Source organism: Marmota marmota, unplaced genomic scaffold (assembly GCF_001458135.2).
Source record: "Marmota marmota marmota unplaced genomic scaffold, marMar, whole genome shotgun sequence".
NCBI classification, from domain to species: domain Eukaryota; kingdom Metazoa; phylum Chordata; class Mammalia; order Rodentia; family Sciuridae; genus Marmota; species Marmota marmota.
In genome coordinates, this window is record NW_025999969.1 from 2,152,283 (window position 1) to 2,170,889 (window position 18,607).

Here is an 18,607-nt window from a genome sequence, read left to right on the forward strand (position 1 = left end):
GAACCCTGGCACAATAGACCCTCTGCCTTCAGAGTAGCTGGTACTCCAGGAGCATATCACAGCACCTAAGTATTAGATCTTTGTCCTCAAAACTGCATAGACTTTTAGCAGCTATCTGTGGTGGACCTCATAGGTCTATGAACAAGCTAGCTTATAAATGGAGCAGGATATTGTTTCCCACCATTTCATGGTATATCAGTAGGCATGCCAGGTACAGCTCCCACCCTCCAGCCCAAGGTGACTCCTGTCCTTCTCTGACCTCCCCAAACACTGCCCATGAAGGGTGAAGTACTTGTTCCCTTGAATTGTTGGACATAATGACAGAGACCTGTCTTGCCTAGTTCAATATGCAGCCAATCCATCTCTCTAGTTCTGTGGCTCTCAAACTTAAAAGCACACAGGAAATCACCTGGAGGGCTTGCTGAAGCAGACACCAGATCTCACCCTGACAAGTTTTGATTCAAGGCAGACCTGCAGAATCTGTTTCGTTTTTGCAGTGTGGGGAATGGAACCCAGGTCTTCGAATGTGCTAGGCAAGGGCTCCACCCCTGAGCCACATGTCCATCCCTGAGAGTCTGTTTCTAACAAGTTCCCAGGTGATATTGAGGCTGCTGGTCTATAGACCACTGATCTAGCTCAGCTTCTCCCCCAAGGCTTTTGTGGACAAAGCCTCCTCAGAGTAGCTTCTCAGGGCCTGGCTGCACAGACTACCTTGTTTCCCCAAGTCCTTCAGAGTTGGGACTTGGCTGACTTTGTGATTGTGACAACATTTAGTAAAATAAAACACCAAGACACCAGAATCTTGTTAGCTGGATATATTTCTTTTTTTCTTTTTTTTTTCTTTTTTTTGTCACAGAACACTGTTTGCAGTAGAGGAAACTGGCATTGCAGTCTGGTGGTATAATGGCTTGTTCACATAAACCAGTACATGTTCATCCTTTAGCGCAAAAAGCCCTAATGGCGCGTACCCTATTGAAATTCAGGACATCTCCAATATTTTCTCTCTCTGTTTTTCTTTGTTATCTTTTTTTTTTTCTCTAAATAAACACTTTCAAGGTTTGTCCAAAAGAAGGCCATATAGGTTCTTGGCTAGCGGAAGACAATTCAGAACAGCTGTTGCACACTTGGACTGTCACCTTCTCCAGGCTGGCAGTTGATATCTTATTTTTTTTCCAACTCATTTTTATTAAAAAAATAAAAAAATGCTCCAACTATCAGTTTTACAAAATCTCTAAGGGAAACACAAGAGCAAGGTGCTGAGGTAAAAAACACCTGAGGTAGCTTTTTTTTGTGTGTTTTTCTTGTTAAAAAAATCTGTAAATTTAACGCCCTGGGCCAACAACCTTGTGTAAATTGCTGTTTTCCTCCACAATTTTTTTTTTTTAAAAGAAAGAAATCATTTCACTGAATGTTGATGGCTTATACACCAAAATGTAAAAAGACAAAATACATTCTTTCTTTATGGAATTTTTGTTTGGTTGACTGGTGGTTTGGTGGGTTCCTGTTTTCCTCTTCCAAAATGCTAGGACAAGTACCATTGACTCTTGTTCTTTTGAGTAACCAAGTGTAAGTTGAGGCTGGTTTGTGTGTTTTACGTTTGTTCCTTTTGTGTGATGTGATACTCAGAGCACTGCTTTGCCTGGGGGGTGCGTAGATACAGGGAATCAGACAGTGGGATGAGGGAATTCAAAAGAGTCAGGATGGAGCGGGGGGTGGGGGGGGAAGGAAGGGGAGAGATAAACAGAGAGAGACAGAGAATTATATAGCAGTATGCAAAAAACCAGTTTAAAACCTGTGAAGCAAAGAGAAATGGGTGTGTGAGCTAGACAGGGATGAAGTGGGACAGAGTCCCCTCTTCAAGACGGTATCCCTTCTGTTGACAGACACAGGTGATCCAGAACTGCCATGAGTGTCCTTCGACGGGATTTCTCTCTGGGTGAATTTTGTGTGGGTGGCCTAAAAGTTCCTTTCTACACCGTTAGACCTCCCAAAGACTTTAAAGTCTAGAAAAGCCTGCTTTCTTTTAAAAAAAAAAGAAAACAAAATTAATCATTGAGTAAAAATTGGAGTTAGTTGAGTTATTTGATATATTATTTCTAAAATATATTAATGCTGCAGGCACCCTGTGCAACCCACAGGCCACATATCTTAACATCTTTCCCCTTCTAATATGTACACACATGTACAGAGACGATTTTCCACAAAAAAGTAAAGGGTGTGAATTTTGCTTTGCTTTGAACACGTTCACCTATGTTAGTTCAACTAAAAGGGATAGCGTCATGGGAGTGGGGGAGAGATCTGAGTGAGGGGAGGTGAATGGCTGGGAAGCCTGCAGAAGCTGGGGGAGGAAGGTGGGTGGCTGGGCTGGTGGTTCTGGGGAACCCAGCCTTCCCTGTGCCCCTCCTCAGCCCCAGGTTCTCAGGGCCTCTGCAGGCCCTGGCTGCCTCCGCAGACTTCTCATTCCTCAGGATGGTCTTTGGTTTGCTCCCGATCTGCTGGCTGTGTTTGGTCTCATCTGTCAGGTGTTGGGAGGGCTACATTCATCCGTTGTTTGCTGGTGCCTGCGGGAGCCTCACTTGCTGCGCTGTGAGGCGACTCCCTGAGGGTATTTCTGCTCCTGCTGCTTCACCTGTTGTACAATTTCCCTGATCTTGCGCTGTGCAGTCTGCAGCAAGGGAGAGGAGGGGACAAGGGAAGAAAGGAACCCAGTTCTGAGGATGCACGGAGGGGTAGGGTCTGGGACTTGGGGAAGGGTGGGATGTTCAGATGTTACCTCCCCTGGATCCCTTATTCCAGGGCTTTTTCTCCCTAGAAATAAGTGGCAGAGGTCCCCTCCTTTCCACTCCAGGTTGCTGGATGGAAGATAACTGGGTAGAGCCCCAAGAGCTTCCCATTCATGACCAGAGGCCAGGACACAGCAACAGGCAGCCAATGATAGGGTCTTGCAGAGGCCAGACAGCATCTGGATCCTACTGTATACACCTGAGCTGCACTCAGGACCACCCATCTTTCCCAGATACTACCCTGAAAAGCTGGAGCACTAAGCATGAGCCCCAGCCTGACCCTCAACCAAGGGAGATGCCTGCAGAATGCACTACAGCAGCCTGGCTGTTCAGATGTTTTCCTGGGGTGCTGAGGGCCCAGGTGGGTATAGCCAGGGCTCTGATTCCAGGAGACCCAGGCAGAAATCTGAGTGCACCAGGCAGGCCGCAGGGAGCGCAGACTGCTTGTCTTTGCTGGCTTAGGATAAGAACAGGGACTACTCTCTCCCAAAACCAAACCAGCAAAAGCATCCAAGAGAACTAGGCTACATTTTGCTGCAGTGCTGGCCTCTCCATATGAAAGGGAAGCAGCTACGTGGAGAGCATGCAATGATGAGGTGAGGAAGGAGAGAGCAAAACAGATCCAAGAGCCTAGCATGGTAAGCATTTAACCTTTCGCAGTGAGACTCTAGCACCTGGGTCTGGAGGGGGTTGCCTGGTATGTACCTCCTTGCAGACCAAGGCTGTGACTGAGGCCTGGGTGGGGAGGTGAGGTTGCTGAGACCTCGAACCTGAGCCTCTTGGACTGGCCTCAACAGTTTCCACTTTCCTCAGGCTCTCCTAGCATCCCTGGGGGACAGCAGCAGTAAGAAGGTATAGGCGCTGCCCCTGCCCCGCCCTGTAGGCATGGCAGTCCCTGAAGAGCCAGGAGAAGCAGGAAGAGGTTCGTGTGTGTGTGTGTGTGTGTGTGTGTGTCTGTCTGTCTGGGAGTGGGAGTGGGGGGTATCCCAACCACCTGACAGACCACTACTTAGGCAGAAAAAAGGAAAGAGACTGGGCCCTCACAGCACAGGTACCTGGCTAGCAAAGAAATGCCCGATAATTCTGACGATCACTTCCTGGTTTTCATCTGGTGTTTGGTCGCGAGGCACAATGACTTCTGCACTGGTTAAGTTCTGCAGTTCATTCACCTGCGGAGGGAGAAGAGGCAGTGGGCTGGGCGGCTTCCATCTCCCATCAAGGCCAACACTGAGGCCAGGAGGGAAAGGGAAGGGGCAGAGCAAGGAGGAGACACCTCTTCTTTCCTTCAGTCTAGGATACTCAGCTTCCCTGCCTGGCCACCAGAGGTCTGTGGATTTGGGCCCTGGGAGGCTCAGTGACAGGGAGAGGGAGTCTAACCCTCATGCCATGGGCTACTTCTGGGGCTGAGTTCTCTGTTTCTGGAATTTACATCAATGTAGCTCTGCACACACAGAGACCCTGGCTAACCAGTTCACCAGGTAAGAAGGCCACTCTTCCTGGAATGCCCTCCCTGGGTGCCCACCAACGGTGACCCCTCCTCTTGTCTGACTCACTGCGGTAAACTCTTCCTTCTAATCAGCTCCCACTCTGCACCCTGCTTTCCATTTTCACTCCAGCTATTAAGTCTTGCTTTTGCTGTTCCTGGCCTTGGGCTGCTATTCTCTCTCCTTGCCAATGGTGACATTCCTATCTCAACCCATCTCCTGCATTCTGTGGCTGCTCCTTGTGCCTCCCTGCTGCTGCTTTCCAAAGACACTGGTTACTTCCTGAGGGCTCATTCTCCCTCCTCTGGCCCCTAGCATGATTCTGAACTCAGGCAGGTTCAGCAAGTCTTAGTGGACAGTGGACAGTGTCTGGAGACACAAAAAATTCAGTGATTGGTTCTACAGTAACCAAATAGGACATCCCAGGGCTTAGGATTCTACTCCCTGCTGGATTTGTTTTCTTCTGTCTCTTACATTACAACTCTGCCTAGGCTCAGTGTGTACACCCTGGGATGTGGACTGCATTCCTGGACACAGGGAGTGACGTGCATACCATGTAACTGGATTCTTTTGCATAAAAGTGACTAGAACTTGGTTTGGAATCCTCTGTAGGAATTTCCACAGAAAGAACTTCGTAAAAACAGCAAACATACACAGGACTGTAGACACCTCCTCCCCAAGTCCTACCACCCAACACAGCCTCCTGCCAGCATGTACTCTGCTGTAAACTTCTCAGGGGCCATCTCTACACTAGACAAATATGACGTGTTCCAGAACATACATGTGTCCAACAAACCACTCTGTTCACTCCTACAAGCTTCAGAGCTCATGCTTTGGCATCTTCTTTCCTTTCTCTCCCCCTTTCTCCCCTCCTTTCCCCTCCCTGTGGTACTAGGGATGGAACCCAGGGCCCTGTACATAAGAAGCACATGGTGTACCACTGAGCTATGTCCCCAGCTCTTGTACTTTTCAAATTACTTTGTTATTGCCACCTTCAGTCTGAAAATATAGATAATTTTTTAAAAAATTATTTCCTTCTTGTCCTCCACCCTATTGCTGAGCTAGCTCTGCTGTACCAGATGGCTGTGTTTGGGAGTTAGCCAGAAGATGGGAACCACAGGAGGGAGAGTGCAGAACACCAGACCCTACAGGCCTCTGGCCTGGAGTCCCAGCTGGTTCTCTGCCAACTAGGCTGGCAGATACTCTGGGTGGAGCCCTACCCTTTTATTGCCTGCTATACTTGTATGTGCAGGGTGCAAAAGATAGCTTCCCTGTCTTAGGGGAGTGGAGCTGGGACGGTGGTACAGGGCACAGGAACCTGGTGTTTTTGGCATTAGGCTCAGCACTGTGGAACTGGATCCTAAATTCTAGAGTAATACTGAGATTCCCATGTGTGAAATGGCTCAGATGCCAGGAGAAACTCTGTTAGCCTAGGACCCTGTATATTTCAAGGGACAGTAGCCACAGGGATCAGAGGGACAGGTCAACCAGGTGATGGAGTAAACCAAAGCAGACTTACGGTCTTGCCACCTTTGCCAATCACACGGCCAGCTGTAGAAGAGGGCACTCTGATGTGGGCTTCCAGCTTCACCTCTTCTTTGGGGTTAAAGAAGTTTTCTTCTTTCAGTTTCCCAAAGATTCGTCCCTGGGCCTGAGAAAAATGTGACTGGTGACTGAGTCAGCAGATATTCATGCTGCTGTGGGAACTATAGAATCCAGTGATGGGACATGCTATGTCCCTGCCCCCACTCTGGCCAGACATGCGTGCCTCAGCCCTCACAGAACTGGTCCTTGTGCCTGCTACATTGGCCACTGTGCTGTGAAACCTGTGCCCCAGCATGCTCTGTCTTTGTGGGTTGCAGGTGACCCCCTCCTCTAGAAGTGTTGTGTTGTCGCTGGAGGTACTGGCGAAGGGCCAGAACTGTATCTTATTTCCATATTCCTAGCACCTAATTATTATTTGGTTGATTGAATCTGTTAGGGCATTCTTTTCTTTTTTTTTTGTTGGACTGGGAAGCATATAATTCAGGGTGTTCTTAACTCCCTCCTGCCAGGCTATGTGCAATTATTAAAGAATGGAGAAGGATGAAGGTGAAGGTGGTGGTGATGGGATTTGATGAGTCTGAGCTTTTTTTTTCTTTTGGTGCTGGGTATAGAACCCAAGCAGCTTAGGCAAGCGCTCTACTACTGAGCTACCACATTCCGCATCCCTAGACCTTTAAATGCTTTAAAAATATTTTTTAGTTAGACATTTTATGTGGTGCTGAGGATTATCCAAGAACCTCACATGTGAGAGGTAAGCACTCTGCCACTGAGCCACAACCCCAGCCCTAATTTTTTTTTTTTAATATTGAGTCAGGGTTCTCCTAAGTTGCTGAGGCTGGCCTTGAAGCTGCAATTCCCTGCCTCAGCCTCCCAAGTAGCTGGGTTGTAGGCATGTGCCACCGCACTTGGTTTGAGTTGCTGTTTGATGTCTTACTTTGAAGTTAATGTAGCCAAGAAGCTAGAGTTTGCTTTATTTAACTTAAACAAAACAAACAAACAAACAAACAAAAAAACAAGACTAATTCACACAATCTAAAATTTATCATTTTAAAGTACACTTCAGTGGTCACTATGTTGTGTGACCACCACCACTATCTATCTAGCCATTTGCCTAAATTAAAACCCCTATCCCCATTTGCTGACAACCACTAATCTACTTTGTCTCTGAATTTGCTTACTCTGTGCATTTCATATAAATGGAACCATATCCCATGTGCCCTCATTTCTGCCTTCTTTCACTTGGCATGCTTTTTTCTAGGTTCATCCCTATTCACAGCATGTTTGGTATTAGTCCTTCCTTTTTAAGGCTGAATAATATTCTATTGTATGGATATAACACATTTTGTCTACTTGCAAGTTGAAGGGTTATTGGTTTTGAATGGTTCTCACATGTGTTAACTTTATCCTCTCAGTTAAATTTCAAGAATTTTAAAATTATAATAGCGTTATACTTTTATAAATTAAGATGTGTTTCTGGCTTTTAGAAAACCCATTTTTTTAGGAAAAAAAAAAAAAGAAAAAAGAAAAAAGAGGTAAAACCACAACACCACCACCACACACCTCACCAGAGAACTTTCAATATACCATGCCTTTCCCCCTGTGCCCATGTTAACGATCATAGTTTGAAGAGTGGTGATGATCAAATGAGTCTGAGATAGTCATCCTCAAAACCATGGGTGAGGAATCAGACATGATGGAGGAGTTACCACCTGGATGGGGCTTCAACAGGTGACCTCTATTCCTTGGAGAGAAGGGAAGGAGGGCTTTCTAGCAAAGGGAAATGTGCAGAGGGGACAGCTGGGAAGGGACAAATAATGATTCTGAAACCCATGAGTAGCAGCTGGGAGTGAAACAGATGGTGAGCCTCCAAAGAAGAACCTGACTATGCCTCTGAGGTGGCTTCCCTGTGCCCACAGTCTGCAGGACACTGACCTTGAACTGCGCTTCTGGTGGTCCAGTGATGATGACCATCCTTTCACTGACATCTGGGCCTTCTGCTGGGGCGATCTGCAGGTCACAAGGGAAGAAGACAATGCTAATGTCAAACCCCTCCTGCTTGTCTGGGTGGAAGGCCTACACGCTAGTATTACGTAGCTCGACAGGGCTTCTGCCTCTGGACCTGCTACTTTGACACCACGCTGCCTCACCCTGGGTCTTAGGAAGTTAAGTCCATAATGCTCACTATCAAGTTTGGGTATGCGGTTCCTGCCTGTCTCTGCCCTGTGCCCCAACAGTGACTGGCCTCCTTTCACCAAGCCACATCCTAGGAAATAACCAACAAGTCAATAACTCTAGGGATAGGGAGGTTTACAGTTCTGCCAACCCACCCAGGGCTTAGAGGGAAGGAACGGCTAGTCTGCTGAGGTGTTAAATTGGAATCCAGTTTGCAGGAATAGTCAGCCTGGTTCTAACTCCCAGCTCCATATATAGTTAGCTATAAGTGACAATTGAGTTAGAACAGGTGTGGCCGGTACTGTCTCCTTCTGGCAAATCATTCATAAGTACAACAGCACCAGAGCAGGAACCAGGACACCTGGGTTCCAGTCCTGGCTCTGCAAACTCCTCCCCTCCCTTACCTGTGAAAGATGGATATAAGCTTAGACCCCCTCCAGACTCCCAAGGTTCTTTGTGGGTCTGAGCTCTTCTATAACACGAACAACGGACCCAGCAAGCATTTTTGTTAGAAGACCTTATTACATATATTTTTTTCTCGCACATTATGCCTTCTTCCAAAAAGCTTTAAAGTAGTTTTAAAAAATAAAAAAATCAGCCAGGTGCAGGGGGCAGCTCCTGTGGTCCCAACTACTCAGGAAGCTGAGGTAGGAGGATCGCTCCAGCCCAGGTGTTTCAGAGCCACCTGAGCCATGGGGCAAGATGCTGTCTCCAACCCCAAACAAACCAAGTAAAAAATTAAAAATTAGTAAATGATTTTGTTTCTCTTAGTAAATACTTCAAGCCAGGCTCCTCCTGTGGACAGACCTACATTCAAATATGCTCTGATCCCACTCTGCTCTAGGAGGAGGGACACATTTGAATCTCTGGCCTTGATTACTTTGTATGAAAATGAATGTGACACATAGGTGACCGACACTGAGTTTCTCGGGGACTGCCTTTAACTGTGGACAGCCTTTTCTTTCTTGGCAGCAGCCTCAGCACATACACCAGACAGATCCAGGGGCAGGCCACACACAGGCTGGCCCTGGGACCCGAGGCAGGAAGCCCTGCCTCTACTTTGAGATCCACAGCTGGCATCAAATTGGGGTTTTATCTCAAAGGGTAAATGAGAGACCAGACCACAGCCACAGTGAGTCCTAGCTTCTACAACACCCAAACTGAGAAGGGCCAAAGGCTGATTAGTGATTCATGCTGATCATCTGTTATGGGGTCGCAGTTTGCTTCTTAGTGACTCGTGGCTGCTTTGCTCAGGTTCTGAAACTCCTGACAGCCCTACTTCCCAGCATTCACCAGCCCAGAACAGATATCTAGAAGCTGCATGTGTCCTCCAGCAGCATCAGAATGGCATTCCATAGGCTCACTCCCTCTGGAGGGGCAGGAAGAAGGACTCTATCTTATGGCTGAAGGAGACAGACCTAGAGATGCAACATGACTGAGGGGTTGGAACGAGGATCAGTAATCAGTGTCCTTGGCTAACACTGTCACCCACATTTTCCGGGGCATTCAGAAGCTGATGGGATGCTCTGCAGGTAAGGCAGGTGAAAGGAGCTAAACTCCTGCCTGTAGCCAGGGCATCTCCAAATCTCAGCTCAGCCCACTCCCCTCCCAGCATTCTACTCTCGTGGATGAGAGTGGAGTTCTCTCCCTGCTCCGGCAGCATCAAAAGTGGCCCGTTACAGCCTCTGAAGGGGATCTGTGGAGCTAGTGATACCATTCATCTCACTCTGGTGCTGGATGTGTTTAGAGACCTTCTAAGATAAAGGAAACTAGCAAAAATCAGATTTTTAAACTTCACAAATACTTGGCTTTCTTTCCTTCTTTTTATGCTATGAAAAGAGGCAGGCCTGGGGGAAGGAGAAGGTTTTGACCCAGCATGTAAAACTGTCACCCAGTAGCCAGGCATTTATTGTGCAAGTCTGTAATCTCCACAACTAGGGAGCCTGAGGCAGAAAGATTGGGAGTCAGCAACTTAGTGAGACCCTGTCTCAAATAAAAAGGGATGGAGATGTAGCTCAGTGGTAGAGGACCCCTGGGTTCAACCCCCAGTACAATATCACCCCCTCCAAAAAAAATCCTAAACCAAAAATACTGTTGCCCATCCTGACTGCTTCCTGGTGCAGCCCTTCTGTCTTTAGCACAGAGTCCATGAGCAAAGTGACACACCACCACTCAACTCTGCTTGGACATAGGACTGTAAAAATGCTGTGAGGTAAAGTCCAAGGAACTGATCTCTCTCTCTCTCTCTCTCTCTCTCCCCCCACACTCTCTCATTATCCTAGAGGTCCTGCTGGGAATGATTCTGAAAGAGCAGTAAGGTTGCTGTGGGGGGAAGCACTGGACCAGGTATAGGATAACCTGAGCAAATCACATCTCTGTGGCCTTAGACAAGTCAGCAGAACTCTCTGGGCCTCATTTCTCATGTACAACAGTAAGTGGAGAGGTACTTCTGTGGCTGACCCCAGTGGGCACTCTGTATTCCAGAGGTCAGTGGGGTTTGTATCTAAGCTCCAGTCCTGCCACTTAGGTGCCTTGACAAGCTGCTCTACTCTCCTCTCTTCTCAGCTGAATAAAGGAGGGAGTTGAAGAGATGATCCCTCAAGTCCCTTTAGTTGAGACTCTCATTCCAACCTCTGCATGGCACCTCAGACCAAGCACTGAACACTGGGAAAGGCCTTCAGGGTGCAGCCGGCCACTCATTGCTCCTCTATATTTTCCCCATCCTACCCAACGGGGTAACCAGCACCTGCCTGTCAGCACCTGGGCCAGGATCTCATATGACAAGCTGCTGGAGACAGGCTCCTGCGAACCCCATCTCAGGGGTCTCATTTAGTTTGGATATGGGTCTATAACTACAGGTGAGAAAAACGAGGCTTGAGAGGGGAACCACTTTACTAAGATAAAATCCCTTCCTGGTCTCACTACAATCCTTATCCTGCGCTGCCCAGAACCTTTGTTTTTGTTTTCTCTCCAGCACACTTGCTGTGGGAGAAAATCCAGCTCTTCTTGGGGAGAAAGTGTAAGCATTCTTTCTCTCCAAGTCATGAGACTTCTTGTTCGGAATTCCGGGTTGTCTCATGGTAGCAAATTATTTTCCGTAACAACGGAAACTCTGTTTCCCAAAGTGTTTTCATGAGGCTTGGGACACGCTCAGCATTCTGCCCGTGAGTCAGAGCTGATAGCTGGGCTTGGAGCAGGACCAGGGTCGAATAATCCTTCCCTTTCAGCTTCTCTGATCACTCGGGCAGGCAGGATGTGGGTCTATAACGGCAGCCATGGCTGTGCTCACAACTGTTTCCATGAACTAAGAAAGAGCAGGGGCTCTCTGCTCAGTCCCAGCTTCATATCAGGTCATGTCATCAGCTTTTGTTTATCTATGATTTTATCATTGCTTTTTTAAGAGTTTTTTTTTCATTCTAATTATTTTCTCATAGTTTAAAGGTCCTTGAAGTGCAGACTAATAAAAGCACCAAGGCACTGATAGATGCTAAGCACTTACGTGTGCTGCATTGAGTCTATTCCCTTAGCCTAGGAGCAACCTTCAACCTTTCTTTATCTTCTTCTTCTTCTTCTTTTTTTTTTTTTTTTTGTGGTGCTGGGGATTGAACCCAGGGCCTTGTGCATTTTCTTTATCTTCTTGAGAGGAGAATGAAATCCAAAGAGGATCAGGCTGGGTTGTATTAAAACATGTACATTTTTTTTTTTTTCCTAATTCCACTAAGAGGAAAGATGGGAGCAGATGGGAATAGTCTTTGAAGCAAATTTTCCAGATCCTGTGGGATTCTGTAAGAGTTGCATGGAACTAGCACAAGGAGGGAGGGACATGGGGATAAGCAGCCTTACCTTGATGGAAGCTCCAGCAAATCGAGCCAGCTGTTTAATGTGTGCCCCTTTCTTCCCAATGATAGCACCCACAGCCTGGGTTGGGATGAAGAGATTCACAATCTCCTGCTCTGGATACTGGAAAGGCAAGAGAAGACAGAAGATATTCTAACAGGGCACTCTCTCAGGCACTCAATAGTTACCAAGCACCTTCTGTGAGCCCCAAGGTGGGAAGGCTCTGTGGTCAAAAGAAAAGGCCAAAAGGACACACTAGGATCCTTCTGTGGCTCTGCAGCTGAGAATAGGACTGAACCCAGGCAGGATGACACTGAAGTCCATGTGCAAGCTCCTCCTGAGCATCTGAACTGGTTGTTTGTGAACAGCTGTCTGTTCACCTGGGTGATTCTGATAGGTATTTCTTCTTTATCTTTACCCAAGAAATCAGAACAGTTATTAAAGGACAAGGTCCTGAGGCACTCTGTTAGGGGGCAATGAAAGCTGCTCAGACCGTTGTGCAGCCAGGAGCAGCAATTTCACAAGGCAACTAAACCTTCCCCGACCAGGCTTCTTGGTGACTGCCCAGGAAAATAGGGAACTCACCCCTCCCGGGACCCTGAGATAGAGAGAAGGCTCCTGGACAGGGTTGCCAGGGGTCCCTGATATAGGGATGTGAAGGAATGACAACCCCATTTGCTAGACTTTGGTCACAGATCTTTGAAGCCTTTCATTAGCACAACACTGCCTCTTAATTGACCTCTGGACTGCTCACTGGTGGCAGGGTGTATGTGGAGGCACCAGCAGAGCCAGGCAGGTTGGTATGCTTATGCTCTGACACATGGCACTCCCAGATGGCCCAGAACCACAGCAGACAGCTCTTGGCCAGTCAATCAGGGGCCATATGGGTCAGCTCTAGGCACAGGAAGAGTGGCAGCTGGGCAGAACTGAGGGGCACTTACAGAGTGATGATGTGGGAACGGGCTGAACTGGTGATGGGGGTACAGGCTGGAGAAGTATCCGGAGTGTGTCTGCAGCATGAAGGAAATAATCATTCGGTGACAGGGTCCCCAAGGGACAGCCATGTTATTCATGCATGCAAGATTTCTCCCATGCAACCCAGGCTCTCTACATTATCAGCCAACCTCACGGTCATGTCCACACACCTGTCCATTTGTATCTTGGATTTCTCCTCCAATTTCCCTCCTTGGACCACTTAATATTTTGGCAAGATATGTCCGGTCAGAGTGGCCCTCTGGGCTGAATATTTAACATTTTTCTTTTAAATATATATTTTTTTTAGTTGTAGATGGACACAATACCTTTATTTTATTTACTTATTTTTATGTGATGCTGAGGATCGAATCCAGTGCCTTATACGTGCGAGGCAAGTGCTCTACCACTGAGTCACAATCCCAGGCCCTAAATGTTTGTCATTTTTAAGCCAAGTCATGCTTCAGGTTTGATAGGAACTTAGCATGGGACCATTCTCTCTCTGTCTCTGTCTCTCTCTCTCACACACACACATACGCGACCTGCCTTTTGGGTAGACAGACAGGGCCAGTGGCTTCTATTTTCTGGGGAATTATGAGTTGTGGATTACAAGGAACAGAGAGTACTGGGACAATATCCAAGAGTTATTCAAACCGAGCAAATGTGTTCCTGGGAAGACAGATTAGTTAGCCCCATCAGAGAATTTCAGAAGGAACTGAGAGATTGAGAACAGAGAGACTGTGAAAGGGGAAGAAGAAAGTGAATGAACAAATATGTTGTACATGGACATGGGAAGAGGGACGCAGGGAAAAGGAAGGAAGATGTGGACAGAAGAAAATAGAGCTATTAGGAAAATCAAAGTTTGAAAAATAGTTGCTTTTTAATTGAAAACCTACTATATACCTAGTACTATGATAGATATTTTATATCTACTTATGAGGCCTCAATCTCCACAAAAGTCCTGTAAGACAATTACATGTCTGACTTTACATATTCTTTGGGCTGACCAAAGTCAGCAAAGTCTAGTCAACTATCCTCTACATAAGGCCAAGTAAACACTGGTTTTACCATACAATAAATGAGGTGACTACCTCTGGGCACCATGGCCCAGCTGCCCCGAACAACAGCCCCCCAGGAAAAAAGTTCCCATAATGTCAGACATGGATGGGAGCTAGGATTAGGGAACCTAGCTTCATTCGGGGGTCCCTGAGCAAATCTCATGGTGATGTGCATGTACTTACTCCTTAATTTCCATCTGGACTCAGCTCCCAATTACAACTTCACCTCATGACTCATTAAAGACAAAATGAAGCTTTTTTTCTGATCCTCCTGCCTCAGCCTCCCAAGTATCTGGAGTTACAGGTGTGTGCCACCTATGATTAAAGGTGTTCTCCTTTGGAGCTCAGAGAGAGAAGGCAGAGATGCGGGCATCATGAGGTGCTGCTCCCAAGGTGCCATGGTGCCAGTGGCACCTGCGGCATCGCGGCTCTTAACGCAAGCCTTGCTTTGACTTGGAAGAGGCTGCAGTGCTGCCTCCTGGCCACAAGAGAGTGCTACAAGACCAGCAGTTCAGGCAACCTTGTGCTCAGAAAGAAGATGGGTGAAGAAGTTTGCTGCTTTCCTGAGGATTCCTTGGGAAACACACAAGTTCCAGACCCTTCTCTGTGTAGGTTCTTGTCCAGGAAAAGAGTTCTTTCAGCTTTCTGCCCAAACAAAGCTCTATCTGGGGAAAGGGTGCTTCTGTCCTTCTCTCATCTACAGTGTTGTTTCTTCAGCTTTCATAGCAGAAATAATTATTTTGAATTGTAATCTGCTTTTTCCTTCCAAAACCTGTGTGAGGCTAATAGATGAGCCACAGTGTGGCTCCTATTCTGTGTTCAAATGCTCCAAACATAAACACTATCAAATTTAGACCTACCACTTGGGGGAAGGAAAGTTTTTTTGTTTTGTTTTGGTGTTTTTTTAATTAGCTGTAAAAGGATAAGAAGGACAAATTCCCTTTTATTTATGAGTCACAGCTGCAAGATTGTCATAAGGAAAGAATCCTGAGCTCAGCAATCAGGCGCTTATTTCTAGCTGAGGCTGACATTGGCCCCTGTGTACACAAGATGGTTTTTAGAGTCAGAAGTCCTGAGTCTGAATCACTAGTTCTGCAAGTTGGGATGACTTATTAAACTTTTCTGAGGCTCATCTGTAAATCAATTACATTTTATTTTTTTCCAATTCTGGTGACTGAACCAGGGTCTTGCACATGCTAAGCAAGTGCTCTACCACTGAGCTATATCCTCAGCCCAATTACAAATAATATTTAGAACCAGGCGCGGTGGCGCACTCCTGTAATCCTAGTGGCTCAGGAGGCAGAGGCAGGAGGATTCTGAGTTCAGAGCCAGCCTCAGCAATTTAGTGAGGCACTAAACAACTCAGTGAGACCCTATCAGCAAAATAGAATAGACAATATGATTAATGTATGTTCATTCCATGTATGTATTATATATCAAAATGCATTCTACTGTCATGACTAAAAAAATAAATAGGGCTGGGGATGTGGCTCAAGTGGTAGCACGCTCGCCTGGCATGCGTGCGGCCCAGGTTCGATCCTCAGCACCACATACCAACAAAGATGTTGTGTCCGCCAAAAACTAAAAAATAAATATTAAAAAATAAATAAAAATTTAAAAAAAAATTACAATATAGGGCTAGGGATGTGGCTCAGTGGTCATGTGCCCCTGAGTAAGTTCAATCCCTGGTAACTCCAAACCCCTGCAAAAAAATAAATAATATTTAGATTTCTGTATTATTGTGAGGGTTCATGCAACTGTTTATTCATTTACTCAAAAATGGAATACCTACAATGTAGGAGGCACAGTTCTAGGTGCTAGAAACACAGTTAAAACACAATTTTAACTGTGAATTATGTTCTACTGGGGAGGCAGATATAAAAGGTACCTTCAGACAGAGAACAAAATGAGAACAGGCAGCTGGGGAGCTGAGGGGTGGAATGGCGACTCTAGCTGTCTGGTGAATAAAGTTCTTGGAACTTTTTTGCAGATGAGATGGAGCCTTATGCAAAGTCCTGGGGAGGGAGCTGGGGGTGTGGCTCAGTGATAATTGCTTCCTTAGTAGCCTGAGGTCCTGGGTTTGATGCCCAACACACACATAAAAAAAGTCCTGGGGCAGGAATTTACTGAGCAGGGTTCTTAGAGGTCTAAAGCCAGGACAGTAATAGCTTGTTTGAAAACCAGAAAGAAGGCCGGTAGGTGAAAACAGGAGAATTCAGTTAAGATGTGAGGGGGAGGCAGGCAACATGAGATCACTCAGGGCCTTGTGGACCTCATCTGGATATGGATTTGACCCTGAGTACAATGGATGCTCCCAAAGGGTGTTGCATGACCTCCAAAGGGGCCATGGGGATGAAAGAATCTACTACCAGACATGCATGGGCTGCATTAACAAGTGTATTTGTCTATAATGAAATGCACATCTTCTCAGAGCCCACTTTCTATTTTCCACCTACCCAAGCCTATGCAGAATCTAGCCTCAAGTGAAAGGGGGGTTTTAAACATGCTTCCTTATCAAAAAGTCACCTGTCAACAACTTGAAGAAAGCAGGTTACAGTCATCCAACATCTAGCCTAAGGCCTCAGTGGACTTGGCAGTAGATCAGGAATCTGACCCAGTGGTACAGCTGGACTCACTGTCTCAGTCATTGTATGTGAGAGAAACTATATTTTTGAGTGTGTATAGAGCAGGGAAAGGTGATGTTCTGGAGAAGGTGCCTGGCTCCGGTGTGCCCCACACCCGCCAACCAAGGGGCAGTGGCAGGGGGTCATTATCAAGCTCATTTCAGGCTCTGTCTGCTTTTCCTCTGACTTTAACTATGTTGGGGTGGGGAGTGGGGTGGAGGGTAAAGTATGTATCAAGCAAATTTATGAAATTCAAGGGAGTTATCACCTATTGGGCCTAGTTTCCTGGCAGAACTGCAGGGTTTAAGGTACAGGTTAGACCAGCTAATACATGATACAGGTGATACTCTGAAGCAGAGGAAATGAGGGGCAGGAAAAGTGAAGAGCTGGGGAAGGGACAGTGCAGAGGGCAAGGGCTTCTGCAAAGATGAGAGGTGTTCCCCCTGGGAAAGAGAGACTGAGGCCTGGGGAAGGACTTGGCTAGAGGAGGTGTCATGAACACGACGTTCCAAGATTGGGAGGGTGAACTTTCTATCCCCCACTGTCAAAGTGCTGCTCATGGTAGCTTTTATCTACTTCTGTGTGTTCTCTTAAGACAACCTCAGAAACTGGTGGGATAGCCAGAGAGTAGAAGCAAGATTTGAACACAGATCTCCGAGTCTGACTGTGGTCCAAAATCTTAGGCATTACACCCGACACTGTGCACATCTAGAACATTCTGAACTCACTGGATCAGGTGGTGCTGGGGGAGCATGTTATGAAAGAGCTCCCCTATGTATTCATTAATATGCCCTCTGTTGAGTTTATTTAAACCTAAGAAGGGACAATTCTAATTCATTAGACATATATAGAAAGAATCAGTGGACTGAGCAAGGCAAACCAAAGACAGCAGTGAATTAATGCAGGGAAGAGGGAGAGCTTTTTGATTTGATCCTAGTGAGACTCAAGATGCTAGTAGCACTTTGGTAAATCATGAGCCCCCTGCCATGAGAAAAAAGACCAGTTGGAGAATTACAGTGATGGTTGGTTAAGTAGAAACTCAAGAGAGGACAGACACATTGAAAGCCCATGAACACCTCAGAAGCTTAACCTGCACAAAACAAGAACAGAGAGCGGGGATTGGATGACAAGAAGAGTGAGGTTTACTCTCCATAAAGTGGGAACTCCAGGAGGAGAAAACAGAGGGATGGAGAAAAAGTGATACTAAAGTTAATTACTGCAGAGAAGGAAAAGATTTTCCTGAGCCAAAGAAAAACTTGAATCTTCAGATCAGAGTGCTCATATTCGGATTTCTGAATTCCAGAGGGAAAAGCAAATACTATAAAAGGTTGGAACTTACAAGGGAAAAAGTTATCTACAAAAGAATCAGGCTGTAGCACATTTATCTGAACAACTTAATGCCAACAGTAATGTTTTCAGAGTTCTAAAGGAACGAGCACCCCGGCATTTCTATACACTCAGCCGAACTTTCATTCATGTTGAAGGAAAAAGAAAGGTATTTTCAGATATAGGAAGGCTTGGAAATTCTACTACTTTAATATTATTTCCTAAAACTAAAGTTGTTTGATGAAGTGTGCCAGCCAAACAACAACAAAATTCAAATAAATTACTCAAAAACTGGAAGAATATAGGATATAGGAAATTGTCCATGATGACCAAAGAAATGAATAAAAGTTTAGTTAATTCTAAATAACTGGGGGTTATGAGACTGTGTGTATATTAAGAAAGCAAGTTTAATAAACTGGACTAAAATATCAATTGTTTCTAGAATAGCATGACTGAAACACATTTAAAAGTCTGTTAAAAATTAAGAATTTGACTTTAAAATTATAAGAACTGTGGACTACTCTCAAAGTTTAATATCATATAGATAAAAATTATAGGAGAGATGAGTCACTTGTTACAAGTTGTTAATACAGCCTTGAGCCCATTACAGAGTATGCTTTCCAAAGGCCCATCACGACCCCCCCAAATTGGTCACACATGAGCAAGGCCACAAAAATCAAAATGCTACCTTATTTGAGCACCAAAGAATACAGGAGGCCTTGTGGAGCGGCCTTGTGGAGCGGGAGGACCGGGTGCATCTTCTAGTGGAGAGGCTACCCACCATCATCCCATCTTGGTGGTTTCTC

At 46.0% G+C, this 18,607-nt stretch overlaps 1 protein-coding gene across 3 annotated transcripts in view; it reads right to left on the reverse strand.

Moving 5' to 3' along the window:
• Window positions 1-800: 800 nt before the first annotated feature.
• Igf2bp2 (insulin like growth factor 2 mRNA binding protein 2) overlaps window positions 801-18,607 on the reverse strand; it is a 149,806-nt gene continuing 131,999 nt past the window's right edge. For 2 of the 3 annotated variants that reach the window (XM_048804028.1, XM_048804026.1), the window contains 6 exons: window positions 12,763-12,831; window positions 11,828-11,944; window positions 7,745-7,819; window positions 5,787-5,918; window positions 3,839-3,952; window positions 801-2,665 (listed from right to left, as the gene is read on the reverse strand). In XM_048804028.1, the coding sequence (XP_048659985.1) occupies window positions 2,573-2,665; window positions 3,839-3,952; window positions 5,787-5,918; window positions 7,745-7,819; window positions 11,828-11,944; window positions 12,763-12,831 (600 nt within the window). In that variant the 3' untranslated portion in view covers window positions 801-2,572. The remainder of the gene's footprint in view (window positions 2,666-3,838; window positions 3,953-5,786; window positions 5,919-7,744; window positions 7,820-11,827; window positions 11,945-12,762; window positions 12,832-18,607) is intronic. The other variant, XM_048804027.1, reaches the window with a different exon arrangement.